At 27.0% G+C, this 13071-nt stretch overlaps 2 protein-coding genes across 2 annotated transcripts; both read right to left on the bottom strand.

Moving 5' to 3' along the window:
• Positions 1–78: 78 nt before the first annotated feature.
• Positions 79–1994, bottom strand: LOC124915495 (fructose-bisphosphate aldolase, cytoplasmic isozyme-like). Its single transcript, XM_047456222.1, has 3 exons — positions 1865–1994; positions 1562–1789; positions 79–1062 (listed from the first exon to the last, which is right to left on the bottom strand). Exons 1-3 carry the CDS (start codon positions 1890–1892, stop codon positions 236–238), a joined length of 1083 nt encoding a protein of 360 aa, XP_047312178.1. The 5' UTR covers positions 1893–1994; the 3' UTR covers positions 79–235.
• A 4770-nt stretch (positions 1995–6764) lies between these two features.
• On the bottom strand, positions 6765–7649 carry LOC124911265. Its single transcript, XM_047451726.1, has one exon. It carries the CDS (start codon positions 7647–7649, stop codon positions 6765–6767), a length of 885 nt encoding a protein of 294 aa, XP_047307682.1.
• Positions 7650–13071: the final 5422 nt, after the last annotated feature.

Raw genomic sequence — 13071 nt, 5'->3', positions numbered from 1 at the left:
GACTATTTACTTAACCCGCATGAATTAGTCGAAAAATGTTAACAGAAATACGTCATTCTAAATAAATAAATAAAATTGAAGAAATAATATGCCAGGAAATTAAAAAAAGTTTCACATTAAAATATTAAACCAACCAACACTTATTCAGCTGCCAGAGTGTTTTATATTACCCAACCCAAATTAAGTAAGTAAAAGACATAACATTAAAAATAACAAAAGAAATTTAATGAACTCATCAATACTTATAACCCTTAACATGAAGACTCTCATTCGCACCCTGATTCAGATCACCACAACCACCACCTTCATACTTCCCCACCGTCGCCTCCGAATTCGCCTTACACCTCGCCAAGAACACCGCCTGAGCTCTCCCAACATTCTCATTCTTCCCTCCCCAAGCCTTCAAAGTACTCTGTTGAAGAGCCCTTCCAAACGAAAACGAAAGACCCCACGGTTTCTTCCCCTTAATCATATTCATAGCATTCAAATTCAATGTAGCCTCTTCTTCACTCTGCCCACCCGACAAAAACACAACAGCCGGAACAGCTGTGGGCATTGTCCTCTGCAAAGTCCGAACAGTATACTCCGCAACCACCTTCGGCGAAACCTTAGTGGCGTCAGACCCAGGTGTTACCATATTAGGTTTCAACAGGGTACCTTCTAAACAAACCTTATGATCATTAAGTGACTTGTAACAGGCAGCGAGAACTCGTTCGGTTACTTCCGCGCATTTTTCGATGCTGTGAGAACCATCGACTAGGATTTCAGGTTCAACTATTGGGACTAAACCGTTTTCTTGACAGATTATGGCGTAACGAGCTAAACCGTTTGCGTTTTCGTTTATGGATAATTGAGATGGCTCGTTTGGACCGATGTTGAGAACTGCTCGCCATTTTGCAAACCTAGCACCGGCGGTGTAGTATTGCTGGCAGCGCTGGGCTAGACCGTCGAGACCTTGGGTTGTGGTTTCTCCATTGGTTCCTGCTAATTCAATGGTTCCTTTATCGACTTTGATACCAGGGAGTACGCCGTTTTCTTTCATTACATCCACAAATAACTTCCCTGAATCAAACTGAATGGTTAATGCAATTTTAGAGTAAGGTTAGATAGTCTCGCCTAGTCCATCCCAAAAAGGCACCCCACAAGGGCGAAAGTCTACCGTAGCTTATAAAATATTTTGTATGTGAATAACAATAACGACAAAAAAAATACGTTCGTTCTAGATAGTTTTTCGTTACTAAAGAAATTTAGCGACAATAAAGTAAGTATATTTTGTTACTACACTATATATTATTATCCTTCTAACCCGGGTAGACTTTATAAAAAAAATTATTCCATATAGATATTAAATCCTAAATCCTTGAGCAACCCAAATCAATAAAAACCAATAGCACAAAACATTTGATCATGCTATGTTATATTTGTTAAAAATAATACAAACTTAATATTTTGTTTATTTTAATATAAGACGATCCATGTTGTCGACTTAGATGTCATGATATCTACTTTAACTTCAAGGTATTTTAAGTAGAAAACTCGTGATCTTTGTTCACATACATACCCGCGGCGGTTTTCTGGTAAAGGGTTTCTTCGAAGAGGATGATTCCGCTGAGATATTGAAGAGCACCAGGTGTGGTGAAAAGGAGTTCACGGAAGGTTCTTCTGTTGGATTCGATATTCTCTACATTGATACTCGTTAACCTCTTCCCGATTGTTCCCGTTGATTCATCGGCGGCAAGGATACCTTTTCCAGGAGTGGCAATATAAGCAGCATTGGCAATAAGTTCATCTGAAAGTAATTGAAATTGTTCATCAGATTATGCAACTGGGTTTGTATTTATTTGTAAAAAGAAGAGAATTTTACCGTAATACTTCCCTTTGTAGCAAGACATGGCTAGTTTTCCGGCGAGAAAAGGTTAGAGACGATGGAAATGCGAAACAGAGAGAGCAGAGGAATAGATGAGTGAGATGAACCGTGAATGGTTAGGGTTTTATTTAAAGGGATTGGTGGAGAATATTTTGTTTTTCTGTCTTCTTTCTCAAGAAAACCTGTCAATTACATTATTATTATTATTATTAGCCATTACTATTTCTCTCCATCTTGTCTTCTTTCTCAAGAAAACATGTAAATAATTTTAATTGATTTTGTAATCATATTGTTTTTATTAATCAAATTTAATTTGTTTCCTATAATATGAAAAATAAATATTAGTTTTTGTTGGGATTGAAATTATTTAAATAAATTGTTTATATTAAATTATAAAAAAAAAAATAGTTATTTAATGATTTTTTAAAGTATATTCCATAATATATATAAGTATTTAGTTGATAATTAATTTTTATTGATGAATGAATATATAAAAAATGATAAATTATTCAAATAATTTATACCAGTCTAAACTACACACAAATTATGTAACTATTTGAAATTATTAGAATTAAAAAATTTAATTTCAATTTTGATGTTTTTATACCATTTAAGATTAAATTTAGAAATAAAATTTTAATAGAATTTAAATTAGTGTGATTCTAAAATTTTCAATTTTATTAATTTTAGTTTGAAATTGTATTTCTAATCATTATTGTTTCTAAATAAATTATTTTATTAATTTTACATCATGGTTAAATTGTTATACCCATAATTTTTGTTTGAATTTAAGAGTTAAATTAAAGTAAAAGCGATATTTTTTTAATTTAAAAAACTAACATGTCGAATCGAATCCTAACAAATCTCTTAACACTTGAATTAGCCTATTAAGTTGTGTCAAATTAGTATCTTAATAATATAAATAATATATATTTAAATAGATTTTATATATAATAAAATAAATTTATAATTTTATAGTTTTTAAAAACATACAAATTCTATATATTCTCTCATTTGACTGGTGAATGGTAATGAAATTTGGAGGAGGGATTTATAAAAAAAATTTAAAAATTATATGAAAAAAATATTATATTTGAGTAGTAACTTTTTGTATAGATGATAAATATACTTATATCCTAGTATTCAAAATATTCTATTTATACATATTAACTTACAAAATATAATTATTATTATTAACAAACTGAATTGAATAAAAAAATTATCATTTTTCTTTAAGAAAAAATTTTTTAGAGGAGTTGAAATGTCAATATTTTGCCTCTTTATGCATTTTTAGTATCGGATCAAAATATCTCTTTTTCTTTGCATCACTCAGATTTAAGTTAATGTTACGTTTTTTTATCTTTAATTTTATGATTCGAATAATACTCATAATCGTTGGTGGGTTGTAGATTGTGTTGGTGATCCTTTCTCGAGTCTATGTTCGTCCCCTCAACAACAAGGGAGATGAAATAATCGGATCACAATTTATATTTCATTTTTTAAATTAAGAATTACTATATTCGATTTTTCATGTGGAGGGTCTCTTACAAGTATTTTTCCATAATTTGTATGAATTTCTCGATATTTTGACCATATATGTAGATGATATATTTTCAATTGTCATGACTTTTTTCGGCTTTGTTTACTAACTCTCGGCTAAAAATAATTTTATTTGTCACTCATAATATTTGACAGTGATTAATATTGTTTCATTAATTCGTTCGACTTGTTCTACTTCAATACTTATCGGTGGTGATGACTCAAATGAGTTCCTCCTCAGAGAATCTATGAACAAATTAAATAATCGTTGAATTTTTTATTAGTAATTTTATTTTATAAATTGTTTATATAATTTGATATTTATGTCATCAATTATTTATTTTGATTGTATAGATATTATTCTTTATTATTTATTTTTATTTTTATGTAACTCTTATTTTTATTTAATTAAAATTATTTCTTTATAAAAAAAGTTCACCCAAATTATTCATAAGGAGATGGAGTTTTCAAGAAATTGATTTTTTTTCATTAATAATTTTAAATAAATTTTTTTAATAAGATTAAAAATTCTATTTTATATATAAAATATATTTTATTCTGAATAATTATTTAACTTTTACTAAATAACTATCAGTCATTTTAATATTTATAATTTAAAATAAAATATTTTAAAGTAATGAATTCTAAATTTTATTTTTGATATATATTATTAAAATATATAGTGAGTTATTAAAATATAATGAATTTATTTAAATAAATTTTAGTATGATGATTTTTTTATTTATTAGAATAATTTCATACTATTTTAAGATATTATTATATATTTTAATAATATTATATATATATATATATAATTATTAATCTTATTAAAATATTTTAAGTTAAAATGATTGTCTGATTTATTAAATATTTATATAATTATTCTAAATAAAATGTATTATAAATAAATTTATATATAAATTAATTATTATTTTATATTAAAATAAAATATATTATTTTAAAATAATTTATTCATAATTTTAATAATTATAAATAAAATATATATACAAATTTAAAATATAATCTCATTAAAAACTAAAAAAATAAAATATTTTATTTTATAATAATATAATTAAGTTAAAAATATAAAATATTAATTTTTAAAGTTGTTGGTGGTGGTTTGGAAGTTGAAATGTAACTGTTTGTTGAATTATTCAATACTGCATTAATAGTTTTTCAATTGTTGTTATTATTATTACTATTTTTTTATTTTTTTTTTGTTAACCTTAGAAATACAATATTTTAGGTATATAAGTATAAATAACTTTTAAAAAAATTAAATCAAACTTTAGTTTAGATTTTTTTTTTCAAGAGATAATTATATGTTTTTGTCATCTATGAAATTGTATTCAAATTTTTACATATTCTAATATGAAATTTATGGGTTTTATCTTTAAAAAAAACATGAAATTTGAAATTATTCTGACAAATTAAATATCGTGGCCACTAGTCACATGCAGTAACAGTTACCATGTCACCATCAAGTGTTTCTATTTCCACTATTGACTAATTTACTTTCAAGTAAATATATTAATAATTTTTAAATATTTGTTATTAAAAAAATCAAAATTTTAAAATCTCAACTAAAAAGGATTATTAACTACCAACTTGAATGCAAACTAAGCCGAAGAAATGAAAAAAAATTAGAACCATGTTATTATTTTCTTATCAAATCTATAAATAATCAATTTTAAAAAATACATATATAATTTATTGGGATTGAATATGGGTTTAATTAATGTTAGTATGATAAGAAAGACTTTTAAAATATTTAAATAAATTATACATATAAATAAGCATGTGCAATGATGTCATGCCTTATAAATTGTGACAAGTCATTAAAAAAAATTGGTAGTGAATAGTGACTAATAGGGGCGCCATTTTTCATGATGAAAATAATTAATTAATAAAATATTATTGAGCCCCTAAAAATTTAATACTAATGGATTTGTAGTTGACCTTTATTGTATTTTTATTTCTAACCTTACTTTTGACATAGGAACATTTAAATTATTTTATAAATAATAATATTTTGCTATAATTTGGTCATAAATAATAGAATTGATGAATAACAAAATTACATAATTTTTCAAATAAGCTCAATATTAGATGCAATTGAATGTATATATGACTCATCTGCTTGTTTAGAAATCTTATATTTGAAACAAATGATTAGATAAAAGAGAAGAATAAAATAAATTTATATGTAAATGATTTAAATTTAGGAAGCCCAATTCAATATGGAGATGATGAAAACTTTAACAATGGGCTTAATTTAGACATATATATTTTTTAATTTTAGTTATTTTTTAAAATAATACAACAAAACCATGTTTAGACTTTAGATAAGCTAAAATTTTAGTTGACTATTAAAATTTAAAATGGTAATAGTTAAATTAATAATTTTAAATTTATAATAATAAATTAGGAGTTTATAAATAAATTTACAATAAAATAAAATATATTTACATTTATATATTAAAAATATATTTATTTAAATTAAATAATTAATTTTGTAAATATAAATTTTTATATAATATGATTTACTTATTATTATTATTTATTTAATTTTATATTTAAATATATATATATATATATATTTAAATTGTTAATATATAAAATACTTAATTATATATATAATAATAATATATAACTTTTTAAAAAAAATTAAAGGTTATGATTTCAATTAACATTCAATTTTACTAGATTAAGTTAATAATTTTAATTAAACTCTTAATTTTGACTAAAATATATGATTAAGTTTGTCATGAAAATAATAAATAAATAAACTTGAAATGTGTAATTTATAAAAAAAAAATTACAAGACACAAAAGAAGGTATGACCAAATTTACCTTTGTTGAACTCTAAGTTTTAGGCTAATTGTGTCCATGATTTTGGGTCTAATTGTGAGGTCTCTATATATAATTATATACTATAGTAATGTTTAGTAAATAATACAAATATTATGTGGAATTCCATATTCATTCAATTTTGAAATACATTGAAAAATGTTAAATATAATTAAATACATTAATAGAATTAGATTCTTTCCTTCATTTTATCCTGTTTTTGGGCATGCATTCATCAAACAAAGCAATTTTTTGTTATATTCTTTCTCCTTTATACGCATGCGAATCTATTGAAACTTTTGAGGCAAAAAGATAACATCATTAATATCATCATCAATCAATCAACCAACCAAACCAATCTTCATGTGTGTTCAAAATTAACAAACATTAATCCCATCCCAATCATAATCACTAATCAATTTTAGATCAAGATCAAGAACAAGAAGAAACAGATGGAGATTTCATATACAATCTGATCCTAAATTTTATATAATTCACATGAAAAGAATCAATCAGGGTTCTTACAAGCACAAATCAAGAGAGAAAAACCAAACCTATGATCCATAATCTTCTCATCCAACCAAAGTCTACTATCAACACCACTTCTGGTCCTAAACATGAAAACAGCCGAACCAGAACAACATAATTCCGATGATTTAAACAACCAATCATGAACATCCCACATCATATCCACAACCATTCCATCAACAAACATAGTTTCATTCCCACGAAAATTCCATTGTAATCTCTCCACTTTCATCACCCTTTTCTTATCAACACTCACCTCCAAACCCTCCCCAAACAACCTAATCATGATCTCATGTCTCAATCCTGACTCACTAAACCGAGCCTTAGTTGAATACACACCACCGTTCCCTGAAAACCGTTCCACCCGAGATATGATCGAAAACTTTGCATATTCCATTGTCAATTCGATCTCCTCCTTCATGTCTCCTAGAAGTAGTCCCAGTTCTGAATCAATGAATATAGCTATGTAATACCCACTAACTGGTTCAGGCCCTGGACCATACTTTGCCCATGAAAGATCCCATATGATTTCAATCTCTGAATTGCAAGATTCGAACTTTTTCGACCCTTTTACCTTCCTCAGCTGCCTGGACGAATAGGAAGAAGGAGAAGAAGAAGAAGATGAAGATGGGTTTCCTTCACACAGGCTAACAGTGAAGCCAAGACCGGAGAGACTGCACCAGATGATTTTTATAAGAACCTGTTTCATGGAAACAGATAACTTGGCTTTGTAAATAGACGAAACTGCTTCCCGAATTGAAGGTGGTGGATTTGGTAATACATATGGTCTGTTTGAAGGACCTGAACAATAGGAATCAGAAACCTTAATGGCATGATCACTGTAACAAGCTGCTATATTTCTCATGTTAGTTACAGATTGCTAAGATATTTCATCATATAGATAGATAGAGAGATGGGTTTTTGTGTCTAGTTTTGCATTGGCTAGAAGAAAACAGGTGGAGGGTTGTGATGTTTCTTAAATATAAAAAAAAATGAAAGCTGTAACTGTAAGCAAAATTAAAGAGCAATGAAGGGAAATGGAATAGGAAAGAGCTAAAGAAATACCTCATTTAATACGTTTCCCCTAACCTTACCTTAAAGATTGAATTTTTCTAACAGATGAAGTGCAATTAAAAGCTACCTTCATTATAATACTAATATCTATATTTGACAGTTCATCATCAAATGACAGAAATAAGAGGAAGAAGACGACAGATATTGTATTAAATTAATAGTTGACTGATACCCCTGTTGCTAAGATATTATTATAAATTTGCACTATTCTACAATTAGCACACTCTACCTCCCAATAAATAAAATAATTGAATAGAAATGACTTAACTATTGATTCATCTTTTGTCTTCTTTTGATTGGGAATTGGTAATCCTCACACGTTTCAGCATATACAACTAATTGGTTATTTATAATTGATTATGGAAATATGAAGCAATGGAAAAAAAAATATCCGTTTAGGGGTTAGACTTGTAATTGCTAACTTACTCTTACGTAACCTAATCTACGAGTTTCCACACCCAATTTTCAGTTTTATCGAACTACTTGAAATGAATTGAGTTTACAACAGTTGGATATGGGAACATCGAGTTTTTTACACATCATAAATGGATATATCATAGTCTTAATTTGGTGTGGATAAGTTTGGATTATATGAGGGTTGGTCCCCTCTGTTAGGTAAGAAATATCCATATATGCACTAAATTCTAAGAGTAATTCCCCCCTAACCCATTCCTACTAGCTAGGGCCTAGCCTATTACGAAATTCCCTCTTCCTTTACTTTAGGAGGATTGATTAAAACATACCATGTTCATGTTTAGAATCAACTTCTGATGTTTTTTTTGCTGTTGTAGTTGAGTTTTCATCTTAAAACAAGCTAGTACCTGTATAGAACAAAATATATTAGTACAAGTCTTGGTAGGAATAATGTATACATACAATTTGACACAATGATTTTGTTTTTATATTATGGTTTTCAATAGTCTTTATTAACATCATATAAAGAAGGGAAAACAGAGCACTACCATTAGTATGGGAATGAATTGACAGCACAATCAAAACACAAAACAGTACTGGTTGTCACATAAAGATGAAACTTTTCTGAAAAATAAAATATTTGAGACTTCTTATATTATAAAAAAAAGGTATTTGAGACACATGTGGAGTAGATCTGTATAGAGTAAGGGAGCAATAAATCTCCAAAATAACTGCTGGCCGACTCTGACCAAGAATTACTAGGGTTTTAATAAAGAGGAAAACAGTGAATAATAGCACATAATAAGAACAATAAAAACATTGTCCCCCTCAAAAAAAACCATGTTTCATTGAAAACATAACAAACCCACACAAGTTTGAACAAAAACAAAACAAAGAAGAAAAGGAAATTACAATTAATGCAAGCAATAATGTTACCTACAAGTTGACCTGTCTGATACCTTCCTTATATAAACCGGTTTCTCATATTGTTTGCCTCCATGAGTATGAAGAACCACTGGTCAACGTATACTTTCCTATTTCATCTCAAATTAGTGCACATAAAGAAAGCACAATATACAAATGAAACCAGTTTAAGCTTTCAGATTAAGATGCAACATAAATTTGGAGATATCTACTAAATGGTATGGCGTTTACATCAGTAATCTTTCCTTTACAATTATTAGAAAATGACTGCAAAAGGTGCTGTCACTAGAATTTATAGCTTACACATGGTTTGAGCAGCACATTTTTTCAAAAGGAGTGCTATAGCCCATGTATCACTACACTATTCATTGTTCACCGTACTTGGGTTTTTAAATTCTGCATTTATTTTGCATCCCCATGTTGTAGACTTTTTAAATTATAATAATACATTGAAAACAACTGCACTAGAGATGCTTCTCTAAGGCTTTGACAAATCATTACTTACAAGAAAATAATGCTAATTTGTAGATTAGTGTGACTGAACCAGTTCAGCAATAATTTGATTATCTAAATCTATAACACTCAATAAACAGTTTAGCAAACATCATGTTCAAATCATCAAACAAAAGCTTCACAAAAAGTCTCAAACACTAAATCTGGTTGAAAATCAGCAACTGGGCACAAAAAAAAAAGCTAAAAACATTTTCAGACTGACAGTATTACAGAATTTTTGTTGAAAACTACAACAGAACCAATGAACTCTTCAATTAATTTCTTTGTTAGAAGAGACAAAGTACTGGGATCAAGCAAACTTTGTCTCCTTAGGTGTTCTGTTTGTGGGGGGAGGGAAATTGGGATCCAAAACTACATATTAATTACCTCATCACAATTCAAAACATCCCAATTTGCCATCTAAAAAAAATACAAATATCCTTCTTTACCAATTAATAAAGAGAAAATTCATAAATAAGCCTCAAAACATTCTTTAATTTGATTTATGTTTTTGAAATTTTGAAACCCTTAGAAATGACATCTAATTCTTGAAGTAAAAAAGTTCAAGTTTGGGTATTTTCTAGGTTTCTAAATTCTTAAAGTAGGGTTGTTTCAAATGATTCACAACTTCAGGGGCATAAATCCAAACTTCAAGGAAGGACATATATTGAAATTAGAAAGGCTGGAGAGCTTATTTATGAGTTGTCTCAATTCATAAATTTTGAAATAGGCAAATAGTCTTTTAGACATGAGATTTTAGATTGTTTTCATAATCCAATTTTTTGTATTATAACCAGAATAAACAAAAATACAAACAACACATAAATCTCATCAATTTAAGGATGAGAATTAAATATAAAAAAAAATGGGAGTGAGATTATATTGGATACAATCATAAAAAAATCTGAATAATTAGCAATACCCCACTTCATGAAGTAGGAAACACCACCACATGTTAATAATAGGTAATATCTGGTCAGACTTTGTCAAGCTGTGTGAGAGATGGAAAGAGGCAGAGATAGATATGATAAACAACAATGTATCTTTTCATTCAATAAAGTCCCACATAAAACATAAATCTCATATTTCATTCCCATTAAAAACTCTGATACAAAATTATTTCATGACTGTGGAGTCGTCACCGTGGGAATAAACTCGTCCCCAAAAAAAAACATTTTTATAAGTTTACGCCGAAAGATAATATTTAAGATTCCACTTTACTAATCAGGTTTTTAAGGTCGTTTGATTGTCATCTTTTAATCAAAGCTAAAGTTTCTCTAAACTTTGATCTTTGACCCTCTCACTTTTGAGATTTTGAGATTTTAATGAAATAATTTTAACTGTTTTTTTTTTTAAATAAAAAAGAGTTCACTCTACTAAACTTTCAAAACCAACTCATCACAAGCTTTGAAACTGCAATAGCAAACCATATTCCTTTTTTCAGAATTTACTCATTCTGACTAAAATTCAACCAGAATTAAAAGTTTACAATTGAATGAATACTCAAATCAGGGGTTCATAATAATGAACATGAATCTTAAATTACATATATATATATAATATATCCACAATCCAATTACAGAGTTACTGTCTAAGCAAGTTTCAAAACATTCAAGATAGTAAAGAACATTATAAAATTAACCACAAGTGGACAGTTTGACCAAAACAGCATAATTTTATGTCAATTTGATTATCAATGTAATAGAGGAAGCAACTAACAATAAAAATAAACAATGATTATAAGCTAATTAAAGGTACAAAACATAAGCTGATTCCAACAACCATCATTACTTAATGAATTCTGACACATAATCATCAGTTCATCACTACATCAACAAATTATACATCTATTAAGAATGTATATAGAGAGAATCATGTTTAATACATAGAAACCTGCAAATGCTTAAAATATAGTAACTCAGATAATTCCAAAACAAAGATCCAATGAGCAAATCATGTCTTAATTATCACACATGGTCCAGCTATGAATTGTTCAAAGTCAAATTACACTGACATTTAATGCTTACTTTGCTTGGATCTAAATGAAGCTCCAAAGCTGAGTGACCACTAGTTAGTTCTTCCATAAACATCAGACACCTATAGAAACAAAACATTAGACATCTTAAATGGAGGAATAATTCATCCTTATAAAAGATATTTGTTTACAAGATAAATAGTGAAGATAAGTAGATAACCATATCTCATGAGTAAAAGTATTTGAATTCTATGAGAAATGAAGCTTCACTTCCATGGCGCGGAATCGACTATTTGGGACGAGTTGGTTAAAATCTCGAGTTAACTCGTAAAATTTTACGTTAACAAATCTGATTTTAAATAAACTCTTAAATAGGTAAACTCTTACCCTTTTAAATTTACGAAAATAAAATTTTACGATTTTATGAGTTTATAAATAATTTCAATTTTACGTTTTAAAAACTAATTTATATTTAAAAATTAATTTCAATTTTACGTTTAAAAAATTAATTTATATTTAAAAAATAGAAAATAAAGTTATTATTTATTCAAATAAATTAATTAATATAATTTATTTTATAAATATAATTTGTTTACAGTGTTATTTTATTTATTATTATTTTTTTAATTAATTTTATATTTAAATATGTAATTTTTTTAAATTAGTTAGGTATAAATATTTAATTATATATATAATAATATATATAATTATTATTTTTTCGAATTAAACGGTTGTTAACGATTTTACATAAACTCTCCATTTTAACGGTTTTAGTTGTGAAAGATAACCGCCCTGAAAATAGATGTTAGACTATTGGAGCCACTTTTCATACATTGGGTCCAGTTTAAGAAATCTCTATATAACCCAGGCCCATTATATTAAGGGTGAGTCGGGCTAAAATGGGCTAACTGTAACTTGGCCCATCAAAATATGCAACAGAACTCAAACTCAAGGTCTTCATCTAACTCGTAAAATTAAGTTTATTTAAAATAATATTAATTAAATATAAAATTAATTTAAAAAACGAATAACATTAAAATTAATTATATAATTATATTAATTCATTTACTTAATAATTAATAATTTATTTAAATTTTTTTAAATATAAATTCATTTAATTTTAATTTTATAAAAATAAAATTAAATAATTTATAAACTCATCAAATTTAATCCTAAAATTAAAATAAAAAGAGTTTAATTAATTTATTAATTTATCTAAAACTTGTTAGTTTAATAATTTTAAAATTATAAAAAATTATTGTCAACTTGATACTTTAACTATTTTGACAAAATTTAACGACAAAATATAAAATGTTTAAAGAGAATAGTGAGTTTTGCAATAATTAATATCTTTATTTTAAAACACGTTACGCAGACAATAGATATTTGGGTTAGGTACGAATATTCT

This window comes from Impatiens glandulifera, chromosome 1, assembly GCF_907164915.1.
Source record: "Impatiens glandulifera chromosome 1, dImpGla2.1, whole genome shotgun sequence".
NCBI lineage: Eukaryota > Viridiplantae > Streptophyta > Magnoliopsida > Ericales > Balsaminaceae > Impatiens > Impatiens glandulifera.
The sequence above is the reverse complement of the archived record's forward strand: the minus strand, read 5'-3'. Positions and strand labels throughout refer to the sequence as shown.